The sequence below is a fragment of the Gambusia affinis genome, linkage group LG01, assembly GCF_019740435.1.
Source record: "Gambusia affinis linkage group LG01, SWU_Gaff_1.0, whole genome shotgun sequence".
NCBI lineage: Eukaryota > Metazoa > Chordata > Actinopteri > Cyprinodontiformes > Poeciliidae > Gambusia > Gambusia affinis.
This window is the reverse complement of record NC_057868.1, coordinates 42,449,272-42,474,349: the sequence shown is the minus strand read 5'-3', so window position 1 is coordinate 42,474,349 and position 25,078 is coordinate 42,449,272. Positions and strand designations below refer to the sequence as shown.

General features: G+C 39.5%; 1 protein-coding gene across 2 annotated transcripts in view; it reads right to left on the bottom strand.

Annotated features, from left to right (window-relative positions):
* Positions 1-25,078, bottom strand: part of LOC122836168 (TOX high mobility group box family member 2-like) — a 105,571-nt gene that overhangs the window by 34,956 nt on the left and 45,537 nt on the right. For both annotated transcript variants that reach the window (XM_044125921.1, XM_044125913.1), the window contains one exon: positions 13,580-13,639. In XM_044125921.1, the coding sequence (XP_043981856.1) occupies positions 13,580-13,639 (60 nt within the window). The remainder of the gene's footprint in view (positions 1-13,579; positions 13,640-25,078) is intronic.

Sequence of the window (25,078 nt, the reverse complement as noted above, 5' to 3'; positions counted from 1 at the left end):
ATCACTTCACTGACCCACAAAGCAGGTTTGCCGCTATACAAATCAGCTGATGCAGGGCTGTAAAAACCTCGCTTGATAAGGCAGGAGTGGGCTGAGCTCTGGTCCCCTCACCACATCAGTACTTTCAAAAGACTCAGAAATTATTATTTTATTTTATTTTTTTTTAAAAAGGCGCTTAAAGTGTTGTGTGGCTACTTTTGGCTTTTTTTGCTGTTATTATTTCCTCTGTTTCATTAGAGTCTGTGGACCAAAATCGCCATCAATGGAGATAGAGCGCAACATGAAAGACTGCACAACTAAACACAATTTTGCACAAGATTTGGACATCCTATGATTATCTGAGACCATTTTTATTACCTCCATATACTCCATCAAAAATACTGTAGCTACCAAAACAAATAAAGTAATATGCAATGGATGAGAACCTCATGTGTGCGGTAGTGGGGTATAAAATGGTGGTATGAAGAGTGTTAATGATGAAAAAGATTAAAGCAAGTTTGTCTGCTATTTATGTGCATACATTTACATCTTTGGGATTTTACCTCATGTTTAAGTGTGTATCAAATCTGCTTAAACAAGTATGTTTACATCACTTATCTCTACATCTCTACTGTATCTATTGTAAATGATAAAGAAGACATGCAATGAGAGTCAAACACATCCAATATCAGAGAGAGAGAGGTCTTTTCTCCTACTACATTTGCATGTAGTAGGAATTAAATGCTGTGGGAGGCTATTTTACCACCATACCGTCTGTTACTTTCATGTATTTTTTTTCCCCTTTGCAGCTTTTTATGATGCCCTTGGAGATAAGACTCAGGACAAGGACATCACAAGTTTAACATTTTCCAACATGGATAAATAATTCATAAAAATACTGTCTTTCAGGACATGGAGAAGAGGAGATAAAAGAAAGCGGGTCAAAAAGAAACACCAAATGTTGATTCAGCCTTCTCTCACTGTGACCTTCAACCCCCCCTCCGTTGAGGTGAAACTTAAGCAAATCTGTCATTTTTCTTGCACAAGGACCTTCGAGGACTCTGCAGACTTCTCTAATTTTCTTTCTTTGACATCAACATAACAGGGCCAAGCCTTGACTGGAGATCAAAACAACATTTTCTTATAGGTAGTTCAAAGATGTTGATCTGAGGCATGTCATCGTATTTCAAGTGATCCTTGTTTCTAAAGAAAGAAGAAAAGAAAACACTGATACCTAATCTTTAAATTAGGTGGACAAAAAATACCCACTTCTGATGTTCCATACATAAGTATTCAGAAATATTAAAAATGTCTGCAATGACAGTAAAGTCTGGAATTGCATCACTTTTCACTGCTTTAGAAGAAACAACCTGTATTCAAGGTGAAATTCATCAAACACAGAGGATAAACAAACAGTCAAATCTACGATATTCACCAGCGTAAAATCTGAGGATGCTGTAAAAATAATGATGAAGAAATGTAGGAATAAAAACACAACACACAAAAAAACACCAGGGCGAAGTACAACCCATACTTGGAGGGGAAGAAGCCGAACATTCAGCAAAGTAAAAACCTTTTTCATCCAGTTCCAACTAAAGCTACTGTGACTGAAGCTGATCCACCACCATGACCTCTACAAAGACTCTTCACAGCACAACCTCAAACACTTGCTGGGGTTAATTCTGAGCATCAACATACTTCAGACCCCTCTCAGACTGCAGGCGAATAAGGTTTGTTTCTCTATTTAGATCTATATTTGCACTTGAGCTTAAAAAGTGTGTAACCCGCCATGAACAGGGGTTGCTTTTACTGAAACGCAGGCCTCACGGCTTTTATTGTGACCGCATACGACCTGACTTTCAGACGCAGCAGCATACGGAAATTATTTTTACCACCCCACAATGTAAGTAGCTGTTCTGTTCACAGAATTTGTCCTCAGACCTTTTTCTCCATGTCGTCCACCTGAGCGCTCTTCTAGCAGCAACAGATTCCACTCAACAAGTCTGACAATCTGTATCTGATTTTCTTGTGTCGAGTTCTATTGGTGAGACAAAAGCCATTTTAACATACAATTTGAGAGGAGCGATAATTTATTTATTTGGATCATTGATTAATTTATAGGGATTGTGACGTCCAAAACAAGGTGTTTCGTTCTGGGTTTTAATGTTAGGCATTTGCCAACTCAAAATCCCAATCCTATGCTATATTAAAGCCAACACACAATTAATGTCATGTACAGAGGAAACCAGTTGTTTACCTAAACTGTATAAAAAGACACATAACCTTTTTGTTTAACAATCTAACAGCAACTCAAAATGAAATCCCTTCTGTTCTTTTAGGTCAATAAAATATATTTTTATTTGAAAAATGTCGAAATAATGAAGCCAAAATTTTAAGACAATTTTCTATTGCTTTTCTCAATTTGAGAACTTTATATATGCATTAAAAGTAATGAATGAAAATGAAAATTATTTGACAAAACCCAGGTGAGTATGTCATGGGTTTAGCTGCTAACAAGTTAACTCACAATGACTAAGTAAATTTGAGTCACATCTGAGGTTGTGTTTTAAGGCAACACCCTAAACACATCCGTCCCTCCACCCATCCACTCGTCCACCTATTCAGGGAAACACATAGTTTCTCAAGTCAATTCTGATTCTACTTTCTGCGGTACGTGCATAAACGTCTTCGAATGGGGCCAGGATTTGTCGATCCATCTCCCCACCCAACCTAGCCTCACTTGAGCAAACACTGAACCCTGAATTGCTGAATGCTTTGCCCCAGTGCGTGTTGAAGACCATGGCCTGAAGACACGGACAGGACCACATGATCTGCAAAAAAGCAAAGACGACACTCCAACGTAACCCAAATGAGACACCATGTCTTCATCGTGTTCTTTGGTGACAAGAGGGGCTTAATTTGCTCTGGGAAGGAGCTTGACTAAGAGTTGAGGGTGTTGTCACAACTCTTGCTTTGTTTGCACAAAGTCCACGTACCCCTACAAAGCATGCCCAGTACTTTATAACCCAATAGCAACACTGCTCAAAATCAGTCACAAGCTTTATCCAGATCCACACACGTGGAAAACCACTGAGTTATACCGTGATGAAGCATTAAATCAAGATCTTCATTTGCCCCATTGGCAAATAAATTTGTAACTAAAAGTCTGTGCAACAAAATACAGAACAGTTTTCTCAAGGTATACACACTACTTAGGTTAACATTCTGTAGCAACACATATTAGCTTAACGTCATTCTGCTTAAAGTTATTAATGACTGAGCAAACGAGATGAAACAATTAGTTCTCCAATGGAGCCATTTGAGGCCCATCAGGTGTTTAGCAGAAGACAGCTCATCAGGGAACAATGATGTGTCTGACGAATTAGGAAGATAAAAAATTATGCACACAATCTCCTCTTTCTAAAATCTCCAAAAGATCTCCCTCCATTGTTTCAAGAAAATCTATAACTTTGAATGAGTTGACAGTGTCCTATAGAAAGTCATCCGGCCATATGCTTCTTTAAAAAAAAGAGAGACAGCCACAAACAACAGCTGGTCATGCATACATAAAGGTTTTCGTGTCCACTCTGCTCGCTCTGGATAGACGGATGGATAGTGACTGCAACTCTTTTAAGCATCTCATGGAGAAATTTCAAAATTCACCTTCAAAGAGAAGCCTCGCGGGGGAGAGAAAGGGCAGAAATCAAACCCATCATCAATAGGTGCCTTAGCCGAGGCGCGCCAAACAACTGACCATTACAGCGATGAGCTGCTGGTTCCACAGAGGCTACCTGACCTGGCTTTGAAATGATAGGGAATTCGATTTGGATGATGTACCAAGAAAGGCAGACGGTTTGGCACAATAGAGGGAAAGGAAACAGCAGAATGGACGAGGCTGGCTGACAGAAAGACAGAACTGGGATAAGTGAAGTGTGTGTGGAGGGGTGGGGGCATTTCAGCATGTCCAATAGCAAGCCAGGGTCATAGGTAACGTCCATCAGTAAAGGACAGGTAGACTGTGCCGGGCTTCGCCCAATAGAAGAGGAATGAGCTAACCTATTCCCTGCTCCCCCATGCGCTGGTAATTCTCTCAAATGTCACATCAGAATAGATCTCATTTAGGTGGGTAAAAAGGACCTGACTCTCCATTGCAGATGTGGGTGGACCTGCCCTGGATTGGACGTGAACTCTAAAAGCACGGCTGCAAAGGAAGTGCTTTGAAAAGGCGTGAAAGGGGGCCAGGTTTATGTCAGTATGGTTTAACTCAGATATAGATTAAAGATAAGGAGTTTAAAAATATATATATTTCAAATCTTTTACATTGGAGAAAATAGAAGGTTCTTCAGTTCTGGTCCAATACTTAATTTCTTTTTTTCAAGCAAAGGGTGTAACACTGTGCTCTTAGCCTTATTTCTTATTCTTATTCATTAGTGAGAATTGAATGAATGAAGAAAATATGTTGTCTCAGAGTCACCCATCCACCCTCGAGGGAACATGGAAGCCCCGGTAATCACATATGGCACAATAGCTTGCCTATAATCCCCTTTATTTTTATTTTCATGATGTCACTCTCTTTAAGCTCCTTGCTTTATGAGTCGCAAACGGAGAGGAGTGGGGGCTGATGGGAGGCAGAACGGTGAGGGAAAGAGGGGAGGCGGGGGAGGGGTGAAAACAAATGATGTGGATCCCTCATTGTTCTTTCTCTATGCCCTCATTCCAGTCAGGGCAATAAGAGAACATTGTGATTTACTGTCAGTGAAGCGCAAGAGTGCATCAGAGAGAATCCACTGCGGCAGGGGCCATTAAAATAGATTTAACTTCCCACAGTATTAGGCCAGATGTCTGCACTTCTATTATATTTCAATCAGCCATGACCTTGGTCTCCACATGATGAGAAAGATCACTGGGAGAGAGGGCAAGAGCGAGAGAAAATATATGCAAAAAAACCAATAGAAATATCAAACTACTTAGTCCCACTAAATCCCTCAGCGCATTGTGCTGCATGTACACTCAGAGAAAGGGAGAGAGAGGGAGAGAAAGACCAGGACCAAAATAGAGCCAAGGTTTCAAGTTCTAAAAGTGTATGAATCACTGAATGCATTTCTGCTGCTGTTTTTGGGAGGTGGTGCCTTTCTGTATTATAGGACAAACCTGGGGAGAACCCGTAGAGCCTCGTCCCATCTTACTGAGCTGGAGAAGTTTTGACAAAAAAACCCTCCTGAAGATTGGGAAAAGATGACTGTAGATGTGCAAAAACGCTTCAAAACACTTGCTGTCGCAATTGCAACAAACCCTGATTCTACGAGGTACTGATGACGAAGAGCTGACTTCTCACACTTTTTTTCTATATAAATATATTTAAATGTATAAATGCATTTAAATATAGCATTTTTCTTCCATTAAATAAATGTCACAAAAGAAAATCCCAATAGTGGAATTTGGAGTTTGCAGACAAAATATGAAAACGGTGCAAGTGGGATCAACATTTTTGCAAGGCAGTCCACGAGCACGCTCCGACTTAAAGAACAAGGGAAGTGTTGACCGCTTATGTAATCACAGATTACCAAGCTGTCTCCTGTGCTCCTAATCACATCCAGTTTGGAGTGAATGTCTACATAATTTGTGTAAAATCTTTCCTCTCCGAGCGCAGTATTCATTTCAGCTCTACGAATGCACACTGGAGTTCACTGCTTGTTGCACTTCAGAGACCCATGATAATTGGACTTATTGGCTGACATGGACTGACCTAAAAATAATAAAAAAAAGGTCTACCACTGTTTCTGACTACAACTCACAATACTCCCCACCCCACCCTTTAGTATTGGTGTTCATGTTGCTCATGTGTTTCTTTGATGCTCTTCCAGCTCAGTTTTCACATATCGACACACCAATGCTGGTTTAAGAGCTGGGGAGAAAAATAAAAAAATAAAATGTTCAGTCTGATTTTATGATATTGAGTTTGCACACATTCTTTAAAAAAATAAAATAATAATAATAAAAAAAAAAGTCAAACACAACGAATAAGTTGCATCTCCTCTTCATTCTGACGACCTTGCCGACGGGTCTGTGGAGCCTCAAAGAAGCAGTGAGATGTGTGTTGGCGTTTTCATACCCTCAATTTTTTTTTTTTCTTCCACTTTTTCAAACATTCCAGTAGGATTTTTTTTTTTTCTTCCAGCACAAGAACGCAAGCATGGAGAAGACTTTAACTTTTACTTTTATGGAGAGGTTTGGAGGGGAGAGCCAGTGTTGGGTAGTTAGGAGAATGCTGCAGTTGTGCTGGTGGGGGTATAATGGTGCACTGTGACTCACTATTAAGTAATGGTGCTTTTTCACATCAGCATCGCCTACACTGGGTGCTGAGGTGAACTGAGGTGTTTCTGACTCAGAGGGAGAGATATAGAAAAGGATGAAAGTAGGGAAAAAGAAGAGTGAATGTGGGATGGTCCTACAGGACAAATAACACCTGTCTCATGTTTAATGTTGCCTGAAAGAGAAAAAAATATTCTTCATTTGCAGCAAACCTGTCAAAGATCATTTGTAGGGTAACAAGTAGACTAACTCATTTAGCTATAAATTAAAGATAAACAGTTCAAAGTTTCATGAAAACATATAAATGGTTGTCTGTAATTTTAAATGAGGTTCAGTGCCAAGATATTTCTGCTACATAATGTGACATACCAGATGGTTTGTTAGACAGAGCCTTATGAGATAGTTGTCCTTCAATAGCGGGGAAAAAAGGAGGATCAAAAGAGTAACTGGCAGGTGACTGAAGGAACCATCTGTCCATTTTATACTTCATTCACCAAATAAGAAGCACATACAGAAAATGGAAAAAGAAACTGTATGTGAGACATGAGTTGTCCTGAATGTCAAGGAAAACTAAGAAAATCTACTGAAATGTCCTGAAGTTATGGCTTGTCCTTTGGGTTTGGTCACTGACTTCTTCTTCAGTTTTTAGAGGAGGATTCTTTTATCTTTTCGAGTGTTATTGTCTTGCCACCCACCGCATTTTGAATTTGTGTTGTAATTATACCAAAAGGCTCAGTTTCTGTTTTCAAAGGTCCCTTTCTCGCTAAACATGCTTGAAATAGTTAATATAAAATGGATGTGCTGTTTTTTTCTATTTTTAACAATATAAAAATGGAAGGCATAAAAAATGTTTTCTTAAAGTGAATGGAGAAATACAGACTCACATAATGTCCTGAGAACCAGAAGTGAGTCTGAATGCCTGAAAAATGTTTTAACTTTCAGTTTTTATAGTATTAACTCTGATGGAAGTCACATTTCACTCGATCTTTTGTCTGTGCGATACAGACAAAAGATATTCCAAAGTTAAGGCTGTTAAATACCCATTTTAAACTACATGAAGTTAAATATTCTATATTTTCTAAATGAGTCTTGATGCATTACACTTTAAAGCATCCCACATTCTAAAATAATCAAAATTCTGCTAAAACTTAAGACAATAACTTTTGTTGAATGTTTTTGAAACACCAACTCAATAACCAAGAGAAAACACAATCACTTTGCTTTATTTAGTTATTAAGGCATTATGTTGTCCAATTCCATAGTTTAAAGTAAAACTATTCAATTGTGCTTTTATTATTTTACTTTATTAGTGTCAACCTGATGTGAATCGGGCTGCATTCTGAAGTTTATTAAAAGTACTAAATGTAAACGTTTTGTTAAACTTTAATTTGGGATTATTTCTAGTGTTTCTACTATATTAAAAGGAAAATCCATCTTTTATTTAGTTTAATTTTATTCTGGCTCAGAGAAACAAAAGTAATAAATAAATCACAGAGGAATAAACACACAGTTAACCAGATTATTGTCAATTTGTGACGAATAAATTATCTTGAGTTTACACAATAACTACCTGCTTGGTTAATTAACCAGAAACAACACAAAGAGAGTGTGCTTAAAGATAAAAGGTTTTAAGAGGAAGGAGCAAAGAAATAATAATGTATTTTTAAATAGTTTGCTTTGTGCAAGACGTCCTTGAAGGGATGACTTGTGTATAAACAACCATCTCTAAAAACATCCCTTGTGGGAGACAGGAAAGTAGATTTAAATGTCAAAATGTTCCCTCGGAAAAATCTGAGGAAGAAATGCTAAGAAGATACTGCAAGTCTGCTTCCAATTTCGATCAAGTCAAAATACCTTTAATGGGCACCTCAAAATTCAAGTTGATTTGTCAAAAAAAAAAAAAAAAAAAAAAGTCAGAAAATGTCTAATTTAAGGGATGTTACAAACAGACCTCAGTATATTGTGATAGATTAAACAAAGTAGAGTAAAATAGATCAAAAATGAGATATGGTTTCAGAAACTCCTCAAGAAAATCTGAAAAATGAGCAGCTGGTTGCTTTCAGAAGTCAGGGTTTAACACGAAACCAATAACACAAGCTTTGGATTTCTCACAGAGAACTGCTCAATCCATTAGTCAAAACTCAAAATATGGTACAACTGTAAAACTATCAAAACTAACTTTAAATTGATATGTCTGGAAATGAGGGCATAAAGCAGACGAGCGCTTGAGAAGCTGCAGATGTCCAAAACTCTGTTGACATGAAAACTAGTTCTGCACTTTACAAATCTGGCCTAGACAAAAATGTAACAAAACAAGCTGTTGACAAAAAGCCACAAGAAGTCGTGTTTGCAGTTAAGTCATGTAGGGGAATAGAATAGAGCAGTCTGGTCAAATGACAGTAAAACACAGTTTCTGGCCTACACGTAGGTGACTATGTCTAGGGGAAAACAGCACTAGGGAAGCTGAACAGAGCAGGTGAATAAAGGGGAATGCTGAAAGGAGACCTGTTATAGGCTGCAGAAGTTTCATCTTTAAGCAGGACAACAACAATACATATACAGTCTGATTTATAATGGTGTGGATCAGCTTAAAAGACATTCTCATGTTAAAATGGCCCAAAGACAAGACATGAATGCATTTGTGAGACAAAATAGAATGTGACAAAGTTGAACACTTGCAAAACCCTGCAAAGAGCAACAAGAAAATGACACATATTAGCACTTCTAGTGGTCTGTCTTATTACTTCAACATCCACCACTATGTTGCTTCATTTAATCCAAATATTCTCTCCTTGTCTAAGCCTGTGGTTTACCTATGAAGACACATGAGTCCATGAGGACTAATTACACTGCAGGCAAGCCAAAAAAAAGGATCCAGAAATATACATCGAGGAACAAGTCTGCACAACCACTCAAACTGATGGAGCCTGATATGAAAGCCAATGAAGGGCACTCATTGCCTATTAAACAAAATTAGAATTTGTGTTGGCGTGGTTGGAGGAACACCAATCATTCTCACGGAGCTATAACAACGCTGCAGAAATATAAACGGCGGTTCGCCTTATTTCACATTTATCCATGTGACGGGTTCATAATGAGCACACTGCCAGTTTCTTCACTTTCTTATTGAGTTTGAATAAATGTTTGCAAATTCCAATCAGGAAAGTGTTTATGTTTCGCATTCTGTGAAGAATGATGGGTCTGTCACATTTTTTTAATCCTTTTTTCACTGATGTAGATTGAGAAGGAACCTTTACGACTTTGGAAAGTACATTCCGATTAAAAAGTGATTTCGAGGTAACGACGGCCCCCTATTAATCTAATCAAATCTGCAGCTAGTTTGTCTGAGAGATTTGCGATTCAGTAATGCTTATTTCCATTTCATCAGGATAAACGAGGCATTTAATAATCTTTATTTCAACAAACTGTCCCTCCGTAGCTTTGTTAGTGGGCGATACAAACAAAGCTGGTCAAAGAAAACTCCCACACGTTTGCTTATATTTTGAAACTCTTAACAGATGAACAAAATGTAACAACATTAGCATCATCAAACTGCCCCACAGCTCCATATGTGCAGCTCACATGGATGTTTTCTAAAGAAAACATGCAATATTTTAAGCAAGGAAAAAAAACAACAAAAAAGATCTTGTTTGAATGGATGGACTGCATTCAAGCATACAGCGAACAGGCCATTTAAGGCTGTTTCTGATTAGCGGTTTGCTCTTTTTTTTAAAAGCCTAGAGATGTTATGTGTAATGTAATCTTCTGGCTGTGTCCGACTGCTACCTCAGTGCATTTGCTGTAGAAGACCCCAGACATGCAAACAAAGGAGTCTCTGTTCTGGCTACATGCACCGTTTTCACAGGCACACATCATGTACGGGTTTGGCTTGGTATCTGACCACACTGTTAAAACATGCAATAAAGCATATGGCCTCTCTCTTTCAAAAATATGCTTGACCTGTGCAGCAGTATAGTAATTGTGAGCATTGCCCTGTGATCTAAGGAATAAAGGTTTTTTTACCACAGAGCTAGTCATGCAGAAAAAAAAAAAAAATGGGGGAGGGGAGATCAGATTAGAGGATCCTGGATCTCCATAACAAACAACAGAACATTTAATACATGCAATCAGAAAAACCAGAATCATATCATAGCAAATGCTAGCGTTATGTAGGAAGCATAAAGAAATCGTACATATTATATGCATGAACTGTGTTTGAACACATCGCTTGTTCAACCATTCGGATCATTCTGGGGGACAACTAGGATGTTCTGGATTTTTTGGGTTGGTTGCTGGTGACACACAAACTAGGATGGAGCACCTGTGGAGTGGCAGAACAATGGTTGTAAATTTGGATGAAAAAAAGGTGCATTTATTCATTTGCCACACTTCAAACTAAGTTAGCTTTGAATGAGAAAACTAACTCCATAGTATTGGAAAGGAGGAGCTAGCCGATTACTGAACAGTGTGGCATCTTCCCTTTAATAAATTACCAAAACAAGACCAGTGTCATCATTTTTGGCCCAAATACTGTTTGTAGATAGAAAGAAGCTCTCAAAAATGTTTTTTCAAATAAGTTACTAGGTTTTGGGATGAGATTTTATTTTTTTGCTCTATGCATTAAGTGGAAAGTGTGGTTGAAAGAAGTGCAAGATTGGGTTCTCGACCGAGCAACCCACTGATTACAGGACAAACTCCTGCCAGTGTCACCCATTGCAGTCTATCTGCTGCAACGTGGGAACTGGTATCAAGGTAAAGAAGCAGCTGAACCTCAAAGAAAAAGGTGTGAAATTTCTGGTTTATCTATGTTCTAACAGATGCAAGTAAGCTCTGAGTAGAACCACAGGTCTTTCAGGTCAAAACGAGGTCAGCTAAGTTTGGGTCTCTGATCAGGACGCCTTCCTGATGCCTTCCTTTTGAGGTCCCATTGGGAGGACACTTAATGAAGTGACTCTATCTGTTTTTGCTACTGAAAGCCTTGGGATGCCCCAGAATGAGTTGGAGAGTGTCGCTGGGCAGAGTGATGTTTAGGTTTCCCCTTGTGAGCCTTTTACTGCTGTTCATTTTCTCAGAAGCTGAGCAACGTAACACATTAAGATAGTCAGGAAGAGGAGAAAAAAATCAACTAATTCGAGCTGGAAAATGTTTCTGACAAAAAAAGGCAGTTTTAAAAATATTTGTAGTATTATACCGATGCTATTATATCCTGCTATAAAATCTGAAATTAAAGGCGCTGTGTTGAAGGATGGAAACACCCAACAATGAACTCTCTGTTTCCCAGGTTTCTTCACGATTTGTGTGTAAGCTCCTATTTGACAGCGCTGACAGAGCATCAACTGCAGCTGACATGTTTTGAAAAGCCCAAATTGCCTTATCCAATAAGAAGGTATTTGTTGGCACAACACTGCAAACCTGGAGTGGGCGCTGGTGATTGACGCATGACCGCAGCGTCAGCAAAACTACAAAGCTGGACATTTATCCCAATTAGCACGCACACGTATACGCGAGCGGTGACATAATTGGGGCAGACGAGGAAATGTGGCCAACAACAACCGACTTTATGGTCTTGTGATGTAAGCTGTAAGCAGACAATAAGCTGCTAAAGCTCCCCACTCGACCCTTCGTTAAAGTCCCGCAATCCCAACATCAAAGAAATATACAATCCTATAGGATGAAAGCACATGTGTCCATATGTGTGTGTTTATTGAGCTCTCTTTTTTGATTGTGCATGTGTGTGTCTTAGTTGGTGGAGGTTTATGAGTGTTTATGTGTTTGCGGTGAGGTCCACATCCATATGTTTTTTGTTCGTCTGTTTTTTTGCAGGGTCTAATTTAAATTTTACATCATGTGAGTAAGCACATTTTTGTACAGTGAGGACATTCTGGCTGCTCCTAACGTCTTCAAAGGCTTGTTTCAAAGCACTTTCCGAGTTACGGTTGTAATTAAATTCTTTTTAATGGGCTAGTAACACAAATTTAGAAAGAAAAAGGAGGAAAAAGAAAGGTGGAGGGCTTCTCAAGTAAGATTGTTCAAAGAGCCGCTTGCAGGAAGTTTTTTAATAAATCTTGTCTCCACATTTATTGCACCACTCAGTCTTCCACAAAAGCATGGGTGTAAAGGTGAACCATGGCCAGAAAAACCCATTAGCTTTTGGTATGAATCCATACTGCTGTTTTTTTAATTCTTACACATTGCCCTGGCTTTGATACAGGGTACATGTACAGAAAACTTCTCTGTAGTTACAGTTGCAATGAGTGAGAAGTGTATAGGACGGTATCTCAAAATCACAACACACACAGAGAAAGTCAGAGAATGTGTTTGCTTCAGTGTCCATGAACTTAGTGATTTATGACAGAATTACAACTTATGGCCATGGACAGCTGCATTAAGAGTTATGGTGAAAGAATCCATCAACGAGAGTAAAACTGCTCTTTGTCTCTCAGATTATGTCACTTTCTATTACTGTAATTGTGTGTTTGTGAGAAACAGATAGTTGCTGCATGCGTGGGTCATGCCGTCCTTGGCCCTGGGGCTTTGTCTGCCGCCGCTTTGAGTTATTTGGCAAGGCGCTAATTGACACGAAGGCTCCACCTTCATCGTGCTTTGTCGGAACAAGAAGGCCGAGCCGCTGGATCCACAAATCTTTGAGGTCCAAATTCTGCCATATGTCCTGCCATGTGTTGCCATCTACCAGCTGGGAGCACTCAGAGCAGTGGCTGTGTCTAAATCACTGACCATGAGACTGAAACAGTGCCAGGGGCCTCAATAATCTCAGAATGGTCAACATTTGCACTGTGTCATTAGTGGAACTTGTCACCAGTAATGTCAGATTCATTTGGTTAAACTATTTTATGCTTAGAATAGGAAAATGTGCATCAGACAAAAATAATCAAAATGTGAATATTTTGTGGAGGAGGCTTCTCTGATTAATACCCACCCTGTCAGTTTAGGTGGACAGGCATGCTGGATGAGATGGTTAAATCTTAAACTTTGAAATTAAAAAGCAGCTTTGTCTGTTCCTTGATCTTCATGATACTGTTTATTCCGTAATGTTCTCTAAAAATCTCTGAGGCCTTCAAAGAACACATTTATACTGAAAATAAATTACACACAGGCGGTCTTCGAAGACATTTGGATTTTGCTGAATCAGAATAAAGAAAAATCTAACTTGAAAAATATTTATCATTTTCCTAATATCTGTCCTTTAGTGTTAAATCCCAGTAAAATCTAAAGGATCAGTAAGTGTGAATATGTTTCAGAGGCACTATAAACACGTGGGCTGTCTTACCTGATTTGGTGACCGAAACTCTTGGTTGCTGTCATTCATATACATGTTGTCAGCATCAAACTGTGAACAGAAACACAAAGGATAAATAAACATTGTATGCGAGATGAGTTTTGGGGAAAAAAAAAGAATTAAAAAAAGACTATGGGTGCCTGGGGAGGAGGTACAAAGAGGAAAAGCTCTAAAGCTCTTTACGGGTGGCCTCAAGTGTGAGACTAATGACTTTGTCACTTTGGTTAAACCTCGTGGTGGCATGGCAGCACGGGCAATTACTGTTCGTCAGCGGGCCGGTAATTAGGCTACATGAGCGTGGTGACGAGAGATGGGCTTTTCCCTGTAGGCTCTGCTGTGTGTGTGAGAAAAGAGAACGAGTGTGAATGAATCTATGACTGCATCCAGTTAGGAAGTGTGCGCTTGCCGTCTCGGAGGGTGTGTTTTGTGTGTGTGTGTGTGCGCGCGCTGTGAAGTGAAGGCATGCTGTGTCTTCTAACTGGAGCTAATCAGGCAATGAAGGATCACTTGCTGCAGGTGCCAAAACACTCCTTGACATGGGGTTAGGGCTCGCGTAACAACAAATGACTCCCGACCGCCGAGGGTGCAGCGAAACAACACAGGGTCAACAGCAGAGTGCACCATGCTAGCTCTGCTCTCTCTACTGAACTAAATAGCTGAAAAAGAGATTAGTTTGAAATGTGTCACAATTGCTGGAGAGAAAACAATTAAACAGACCTTTTTTTGAGAAATAAAATCAACACAGTAAAGGCTGGCTGAACTTTGCAGCAGATAGTTCTATGGGCAAATAAGACAAGGCTTGAACTGCTTGGGAACAAAGAGAACACAAACGAGGCTTTTAACATAAGTACTCAGAACCAGCTGTAAAGAATGGTGGCGGTCGTATCATGCTGTGGGTCTGTTTCACTCCTATAGGTACAGGAGGCTTGCAGAAAATGATGGGCATAATGGGAAAAGGTAAACTACCTTTAACTCAATTCGACAGCAAGACAGTTGCAATGTGGACAAAGATCCTGATCACACGTCAATGCTGGTTTTGGAACAGATAAAGCAAATTAACATTGACCTTCTGTAATTGCCATGACCTCAGTCATATTGGAGACTTAATGCATATGCTTAGAAATGAGTCAATCAAATTAAAAGAGCTCCTCCACTTCTGAAAAGATGAATGGTCGAGTATGTAGCCAAACTTATGCCAGGATCTTACTGATGGCAACCGAAAGTTTGTGGTTTCCTTAAAACTCATTGAGGGGCAGTTATTATTAGTGGTGGGGTAGTATTTCAGTCTGTAGGCATGAGTTTGACTGTTCATTGGAGAAGAGCCTCAACAATTTGAAAGCAAAGAAACCACAGTCTAACTGTCATCTAATTAATCAAAGAATGGTTCACAAGTGTCAATAAAACACCCAAATGAATGCTTTCATGCACATCATGGATCTATTTAGACCTCTGTCTGGAACTGTGAAAACCCACAAAAATTAAGCTTGTCAAATACAGTCAACATCTGTGTTTGTTGACCGAAGTCAGTCTTTTCAATGTCAAGGCCTAAAAAGAAACTCGTAAACTGACAGCAGTAGAAACATGATCAAACCAGACAGCATTCCATGTCACATTCCTCCGATTTAAATAAAACGGAGGGGCCCTTCTCATTTTGCTGGTGGTCCGCTTTATGCTAAGGAGAAGGTTACTGACGGCTTGAAAGGTAAACAAACACCAGATAGGAGAGCATACAAATGGATCGTAAGATGTACCTGCTCAAAACAATGGCCAAATAGGCGGCCTAATGGACGGAAATGAGCTGAAGTCCTTCGGGGGGAAATCTAATATCTATGCTGGAAAGCTGAAGTAGGCGAATGAGCATGTGAGTGGTGAGAAACAGAAATTACTGTATGTCACTGCAGATGAAAGGTTGGGTAGAACGAGAACTTGCCTGGCGGCGACGATTGGTAAACGATGCATGCATTAAAAAAGGCCCAAGTGAGGATTCACATGCCTAATTTAATGATTACATTTACATTCATCTACATATGCAAACATGAAATCGAGTCAGGAGCTGCGTGTAAGTCATATTTAAGCCACACTCCCATTCAAAGGAATCAATCTGAAAGCAGTAAGCGAGTGCCCTGTGTTTGCTGAAGTTGAATGCTGACTAATTGTGCCGCAGATCCAGCCGGCTGCTTAATCAAGCACGGGAGTGTTTATCATCTGACTAACCTGCAGAGAGAGGGTCAAGCAATCTTGACCTGGCTCACATATCTGCAATAAACTCTTCCCTCAATCCCCCACACGACAGCCTCTTGTTCTCTTCTAACTGAGCCATTTTATTCCATTAAACTCCACTTTAATATGACGCAAAGCCACTTAGAGAGCCTGTTAAAGATTCTCTCGGGTGGAAAGAGATTGAAAGAGAGTGGCCGAACAATGTCGTTTTTAACCCCGCAGCACCCAGCGGAGCTTTCGTTGGGAGTTAATTTTTGCAAAGTGAATTCTTTGGGTGCTCAAAGAGAGGAAATGAACCGGGAGGATGATCAATTTCGTCGCTGACATCAGGCAATGCAGTGATCGTCAGAAAGGCCAAAACGGCTCAGAAAAAGGTCAGCCATTTTGTGCTTCAACATGGCTGCTTATATATTGCAATGTAAAGCCCTTTCCCTTATGCTCCTTTCTACTGAACAACGCTGCTTTGCACTTTCTGACTCTTCCATTTAAAATGCCAATTTACTGCTGGCTCAGTGCTATCAGCTCAGCCATTACTCCATGTGGGCTGGGGAATATCTTTTACTCTTTCCCTTTTTTTTTGGTGTTCCACTTATTTCCATTTTTCTTTTACTGTCTTACTTCTATCCCTCACTTTTCACTCTTTGTCGCTATGTTCCCATCATCTCCACCTTTCTCTCTGCGCTACAACCTTCCCAGTTGTACTTCTCCATCACACACCCCATGTTCCCCACCTCCAACCTCCCCCACCCCCCCTTTTTTCCCTTCACTCGTCTCTTTTTCTTCAGCGGGGCTTGGCATCGCTTTCTCATCGGCAGCTTAATTGGGCATTCTGCCTGAGACAAGGGCCTCATTAAGCAGTAATTACACACATGTTGTTTTCGGCAAACATCTCTATTTGGATTGCTTTGCATGGTAATTGTTCAGCAGGGACCACTGCTTGCGATGTTTCAATCCGTGACACACGTGGTGCTGGTGGAGAGAAATGAAAAAACATGAAGAAGAAGGGTAGAGGAAGAAGAGGAGAACGGGGAGAGGGACGGATGGGGGTAGGGGGGCAGAGAAAGAAAAAAATAATAATAGGCTGTGGAAGAGAGACAAATTGTGAAATAAAGAATGCATAGATGAGAGGGAGAGAGGATGAGAGTAACACAGATGCAAGCTGAAAGAATGAAGGCAATGCAGAGGCAGTAAGTGGAGAGACACGATGAATAAATGACAAAAAGGACAAATTCAGTGTGAGAGGGAAATGAGAATGAGGAAAATGAGCAAGAGAAGTGAAAAGGGGAAAAAAAAAGAGATAGCGAGTCACAAAACTGGGTCATGCCTCGCAATCATCGACAAAGCTGAGTATTTCAAAAATAATGAAGCCACAAGGTGGAAGTAATGCTAACTAGCACATCCAGGGAAAGCATGTAATATTTACACAATTTTAATGGAGCAATACAAGGCTGGAATCCTTTCATCTAGGAGTCCTCTGTAAGACTGATGATGACAGGATTGGTGGCTCCACTGAAGACTACCTCTGATTGACGGACAATTTATATAAGCTCCCCACTAAGCCTGCTAGGCAACATCTGTTTGTGAGGAGGTGGAAGGGGGAGTGAAGATCAACTGCTTGTGGCGTAATGCCGCAACTACTTAGTCAGTACAGAGAAAATCATGTCAAACCAAAGACAAATAAGCCAAGGAAAAACGCTTTACCTAGATGGACCAAGTGGGCCTGATTGTTTGGAAAAATCCAAACACAAATCGTATAAGTCTACTAATATGAGGAAAAGAGTTTAACAACTGGATATTGGTTGCTAAAGGTGACCTACTATACTTCCTTGAACAAGTTAGGGTAGATCTATGGCTGTAAAAGAACATGCTGATCAATTCTTTTTTTTTTTTCATTATACTCAGAGAACAGGATTTCACCTGGTCATTTCTGGCTATTTTGAGCTCTTTTCAGAATGAGCTGTTTCAGGGCTACGTGTCTTTTATGCAAACGAGCTGCTGCTGGCCACACACCCCGGTTTTACACTCAGACTTTATACACTTTACACTCAGACTTTATACACTTGGAAATGTCCGGGAAAGACCAGAGAACATGCCATTCAATTCTTTTGTAATGATGTCTTCACCAATCAACAAACTGACCAATAGCTACTTGGAAGTAGATAGATACGTGCCTAAGCATGCTGATTTAAAAAGATTTTGTTATTCGAAGACTTTCACAGATCTTTATCAGATACACCAGTAAATTTAAAGTGATATATATATATATATATATATATATATATATATATATATATATATATATATATAATAAAATAATAGAGAAAAAGACCATCGACAAACAATAGAACCAATATTTTCTAGAGTGCAGGTAAATTGTTACAAATAATTTGTGTAGCTGGTACTTGTTCAAAATGAATCTACTCCACAAACAATTACTTTTCTTTCAAGCATAAACTTCTTCCACGCTAAATGTGAACAATAATTAAGTTAAAGTTTTAGTAGCTTTGCGTATTTACTCAAGTTATTTTTGTTATTAATATTTGTCTGATGATCTGAAACATTTAAATGTAACACAGAAAACAAAAAGCAGGAATTTACAAGAGGCAAATCCTTATTTTCTTTCCCCCAGCGATGTATCTTCAGCATACCACCATGATTCACTCTCTGAAAATAATCACAGGAATTTACAACTGAATCGTACAACCTGCAAGACGAGGTGTAACAACTAATAATTTTAGTTTTTATCCAATTAACACTTAACACAGATTTTGGATGATGTGCAAGAAGAAGAAGAAAAAAAAAAAAAAGTCAGTAACAGCAACAAAACACGATCACACCAAACAGCAACCTCAACCAACTTTCTGAACTTTTAAATTAATAACAGAAAATCTATAAGCAGAATATGTACTAGGTGTGACTTTAAAAGCCTTTGCCAGTACACCAAGTCTCTAAAAATAATTCTCTCGCGGAGCAGAATTAATAAACCCAGAACAGTACACAGCCATTCTGTGAAGAGAAGGGGTGTGGTGGTGGTGGAGGAGGTGGGGGCTCATGCAATATGTATGCCTGTTTGAGCACCCTTCTTCCTCATCTTTCTCCCTATTCTCTTCATTTCACTCTTCACATCTCACTCCTTCCCCTTCAGCCCTCTGTTCAATTAAGCTGTAGGAGCGACCTAACAAACCCCAACCTGAGACAATGTGTGCCACCGAATTTTGATGTTGCCCAACTTGTCACTTCTGGTTCAAAGCCAGCGGAGGATGAGGAGGCAGAGACACCAATACACACACGCCCACACACGCACACACACACACACACACACACACCTAACAACAGCAGTGAAGGAAAATAAAAAGACAATATGGAAAGTACGGGGAGAGAAGAAAGAAAGAAATAGAGAAACAAAGAAAGAGAAAAAGAAGGAATGAAAAAACGAACTTGCACATTTTCTGCATGGGAAATGTGCAGAAAAAGAGAGAGAATAGAGAAGCTACAGTAACAAATCTAGTATTGCACCACGCCCCAAGCAAACAATGAACATGGGCAAACAATGAACATGGCACAAACATATACACAGGGACTCAAAACACGCGCATACACACACACACACACACACGCACAAAGCCCATAAAAAGCACAGCCGGTGGCCATGGCGACACATGCTCTGTTGTCGTTAGATAAGGGAAACAGGGCCTCTTCCTGGGTGTGAGAGCTTGATCCTGCACACACAACTGTGTTCACGCTGAAGTCACACTACTTGTGCACGCACAGCTGCAGCACCACTGGGGTCACATCTATTGTACCAACATCAAATAACTCATGTGGCCCCACTTTATCAGCTGCATGATTCATTTTCATATGCAAAATAAGAACAGGTTGTGTTCATAGATGAAGAAGTTTGCATCTTTGAGGTGGAATTTAATGGGTTTTGGCAAACTGAAGCACAGAGCCAGTGTGGAAAGTTTCTGATTTTAGAAACACTGTACGATTTGAAGCTGAATTCCATAGGGACCTCTGTTACTCTCTGTTAGAGTGTTAAAGGACAAGTTATGTGGAGTATTTGGTATTATATGAATGCAAGGTTGAGCACATTTACACTGCACACTTTATGTTTATTCGTTCTTTTTAAATCTGCACCCTTAAAAAGAACTAGCTGCCGTTCATGTAGCAATCTTTTTCATGATCCACCAACCTGGCCATGACCGTCTCTCTTCAGTCAGCCATCTGAGATTTCTCCCATTGAGCTGGATTTCTCTGGTAGAATTTCAACTTGGCCAATCAGAAAACAGAAGAGGGGGTTGTGAAAGGGTGATGTAAATCTTATTTGAATTAAAATCTGCCTGTACAAAGTCGTAGTTTGGCAATGGCAGGGAAAGAATTGAACAAAGTAGTTGGGCACGCTTCCAAATATTGAAAAAGTTGTGGCCCTACTCCCCATAGGGTTGTTTACAGCGCACGCTTCATCGGGCTAGCTCATTACATACATCACAGTCCAACATTAGCAACTGGGTAAAATCAGATTGAAGCATTTAAAACTTCAACAGAGTTCCACGCTCATTTTAAAAACATTAACAACAACACTGTGTGTAAAGTGCTCTCTTACTGTGTGAAAGCAAGTAGATGAAGCTAACGTAAAAAAGGGCGAAAGCAACTGATGGATCTGCACAAGAACGTAGAACGGCAATACACAATCTCTTTTCTAATGTTTCACTAATATCGACATTTTGTCAATCCGTAATGAGACAAAACCTCAACAAACAGAAATCAAAGACAAGATCTATGATGATATACAATGACAACATTTGAGAAATAACGTCTAAGTTTTTTCCTTCCCGCACCTATCTGCACTTCCATTTTAACATTGAAAATTTGTACATGGTGCTGGAGTGTCTGTTGCAACCACACCAGCAGACACCAAGAACCCGCTCTGAAATACGGGATTGTTTGACTTCTACGGTACAAGAAATATAAGTGGAATTTGTCAATCGACATAATGTGACCTTGTCTTAATTATGCAAGTTAGTTTTCAACCTTTACTATGCAATGCACAGTAAAGGAACAGTTTACTGTTCCTTTACAGTAAACTGTAAAGGACAGTGTTGGGCGCTGCAGCTCCCTTCTTAAATCTGAATGTGGTGTGTAAAGCTACAGCTGCTAGCTGAAAATGCACCGACACGGAGAAAAACCTGACATTCAAAGACACTCAGTGGAAAAACTAGCATTTCAGCAGTCTTCAACATGCAATTAGAAAGACAGATGTCCTATCTGATTATCACCAAAGACAAATCATAAAGCTGCACCAGTTTTAGATTTTGTTCATATAATGGCAGTCTGTGGTCAAAAATGTATTATATTTTACTCTGCAAAGAAAAATGGGCCAAAGACCAATGTGAAACACTGTAGTGTCCTCAATGGTGAGTGGGTGGGGTGTGTCATCACACTAATGTAGCTCATGCAATACATGAGGAATCAACCAGCTGAAATTTCTGCATTTCCATTAATGAGAGATACCACATTCAGATACAGATTTTATTTGTGTCCCAGATGGGCAATTGATGTAACGGCAAGTATAAAAACTTAAAATACACACACACACACATATATATATATATATATATATATATATATATATACATATATATATATATATATATATATAATATTTATTTAACAAGGATCTACATGGAGACTTCAGCATTCATTTTACTCATATTAAACTGTAAACTAAACCAAAACACTTTGGGGAGATTTTATTCAAATTCTTAACTTATTTAGTATCTAGTGGGAAACCAGGCAGAGAGGATGTTGGTCCTTGACAACAATCCGGGGTTCAGTTCCCGACTTTGTGAGCTTTGCTACACAAAGTTTCAGTGATGTTTTTTACAGAAATATCTTTCAAAAAATAATTAAGAGATTTTCTTTTTTCTGGAGAACTGTTTAAAATTATATTCTGCACTGTTTAATTAGACAGGTGAACAACAGTTATCTTAAAAAACATGAAATGTTGCTGAAAGTCACCAGAGAGCTGCACTCGGTGTGAGTTCAAAAGGAAAAAAAAACTGCCTCACTTAGTTCAAAATTCACAGAAAATATAAAAACCAATCCTTTGATGGACTAATCCACTCATCACCTCCAAGGCGAAAGCAACCTACTGAGGTGAACTAAAAAAAGTTATTTTTTTACCACTTCCGGTTTCACCTATGCCTTGGGATGTGCAGAAAAAAAAAAAAAAAGTTAAGGCTCCCATTTATCCACTTTGCTGTTGAGGTGCTGGAACAACCACAAAACAGAGCCAACAGCCAGAAACAGAGATGAGAAGAGATGAGAGTGGAGATTGAGAATATGGAGAGGTAGTGCAAGGTGGGAGTGTGGGGCATGTGGGTTGCCAAAAAAAGGCTTTGTTTCCACCTTGAACTCAGGTTTACAACGGTTCACAAAAGGATAGAAATCTAAACGGATGACAGTTTATCTGCACATACAAGTCAGTGGCTGTTAGACTTTGAAGAGATTTTCTAATTTCATTTTCCTTTTTTGAAAAGGAAAACTTTAAAATAAGGTTTAAAAAAAGTCAGGTATAATTTTTGACTGACAAAGATTCTGGAAAAATTGAAGTATATTTAGTAAAAACCCCGTCAGACTATTGCATGTCTGCCTCGCATTTCAATGGCCCAGTCATAAGAAGTAATGTATATTTTGAGTTATTAAATCATAATACAGAGTGTGCATGGTTATTAGACAAGTTGTATTTTATTTTATTATTAAAGTCTTCTCAAGCAAATCAAAATGTTAAACCTAAGACCCTAATATAAATAAAAGTGAGGATTTCACTTCTCAGGATAATTCACGTTTTACCAACTTACACTAGATTCACATTCATAAAGATATAAACAGATCAATATGCAATTTAGGATAATGTGCCTTCTCCTAATCAGAGCTGGGAGGCAATTCTTAGCAGTTCCCACTGTCAATCACAATCTTGTGTGGCGCTGCTCCTCCCTCTCCTGTTTCCCAACTTGTTCTCTGCTAAGCTGTGGCTAGCAGAGAAAGTTGTGAATGCTTAGGCTAGTTAGCATGGCCGCTAATGATGGCAGATAGGCGTTTTTTCTGTAACTGTAAATTGTTTCTCCTCCATTATCACATTTACCAGCATTGTTTGGCAGCACAAAGAACTTTGATTGGTTGTTTTTGGTCGGAAGAACTGCGTTTCTACAGATGGCTATAGTAGCTCTGCATTCTGTCTGTATTTCATGCATCTGGAAACATTTACAAACAGCCAAACGTATGTTGTCCTAAGTCAGAGGGAAAACAGGAGCATTTTTTGGCCTACTCAAAGTAAAATGTTGGTATACTGTAGGAGAAAACTCCTTACAGTATTACTCATCGAACACATTTTGTTGTCTTTATGTGTTTTGTAACGAAGGTGGTAGAAGCCGGCCAGACTTTGTTATGTCCCTGAGTCAGGAAGGCAGTCACAGACCTGAGTCGGCAGACTTGTATAGATGGCTGGGTTGAGGGACAGATATAATAATGACGTAAGGTTTGTGCGACCAGCCAGGTGTACAATCTAATAGCGTTAGCAAGATCCAGAAATCCCCTTTATTGTTTTTGAAGCGAATAGTATGCTAATTTAAGCATACTGCTGATGTCAAAGTCACACGACACCTTCCTGCACTGTTGGCTTCATCGCTGAAAAATCACAGCTGTGTGGGAAATTGCTCTTCCCACTTGCAATTGATGAATTGCCCGAAGGAGCTCAGAGGGGGCTCGTCTTTGGTTCATGGCAGAAAGGTTTTGTGAAAGAAGATTAAATTTCATAAAAAATATAACGGAAAATGGAAAGGTCTTGAAATCCTAACTTTTTAAAGATTGTTTGATACCTATAATTGGCCCCACAGGAAAGGCTGACTGACTGAAGTCAAATAAATCTGTAGTAAAAAAAAAACACAATGGAAGAACTTAATACTTCCACAAGCGTCTGAAGACAACAGAATAATCCCAGAAGCAGATTTGAATAATTTGCTTTTGTAAAGTCTGTGTGAACACTAATGAGAAGTGTTGTGCTTTTAGACTGTTTCTGTTTCAGCAACTTTTAAGGCGATCGACCAATTCAAAATAGACTTTCACGTTAAGGCTTCACTTGTTTTAGACGGGACTGCTGCGTCTCGAAGCGCATGTTGCGTGGTGCGTCATCTGTGGCAACAGTTTGCCTCTGCAGCAACAAAGGCAGAGTGCAAAAGAGAACACAGCCATTGAGTGAGCCACGTGTGAGCACTTGTGCAAAGGTGTCGAAGAAAGGAATACGTCAAAACCAAAGTGCAACCCGCATGGCCTCCATCATCCTGCTGTGGTGGCCTTTAAGGACCCTAGTGGTGCTGGATGAGCTTCATTAGCAACAACCGAATCAGCATCAAAGGCAATTAACAAATGGGTCCAGCAGGTGCTGTGGTGCTAAGCTTAACAACTTTAGTGTCACAGCTCTACCTGACAAAGTATGGCGTGAAGCACGTACATGTGTACTTGAAGAACTGTAAGAAAATACAGCTTCTGACATATCTGAGAGAGCAAGAGCCACTTTTAACTGGATGGGATAAACAGTGATGAGGAAAGATAAAAGGGCACAGAGAACGTCACGTTACCCCAGCCATTTGCTTTTGCTCACCGCAACATCAGATAACTACAACAGGAAAAGGAAAAAGAAAAAAAAAAAGAAAAAAAAAACGGCTGGTTTCCTTCAGCGTATAATTGAATGTCTTATTGCAATCTGGTACTCTACACAATAAATAAAGTGTACAAAAGCAAAGCATGAAGAATAAAATAAATGTCAAAGTTTGAAAGCTTTGACAATAATAAACCATTACATGCCAAGCAAAAGCATCAGTCTATCTCCAAAGAAGCCAACTAGTCTTCAATCTAAGCCAGGGGTGTCAAACTCCAGTCCTCAAGGGCCACTGTCCTGCAGTTTTTAAATGTGCCACAGGCACAAAACACTGGAATGAAATGGCTTAATTACCTCCTCCTTGTGTTGATCAGTTCTCCAGAGCCTTGCTAATGGCCTAATTAATCTATTCAGGTGTGGTGCAGCAGAGGCACATCTAAAAGTTGCAGGACAGTGACCCTTGAGGACTGGAGTTTGAGACCTGAGCTCTAAGCAGATGGCTAAGAAAAAAAAAGGTTTGGCTAATACAACAAATAACTTAATCCTACAGCTCTCAAGCTAACACAAAATAGCCTTGCAGTGCAAAAAGTTGCTATGAAAATGTATTAAATTGC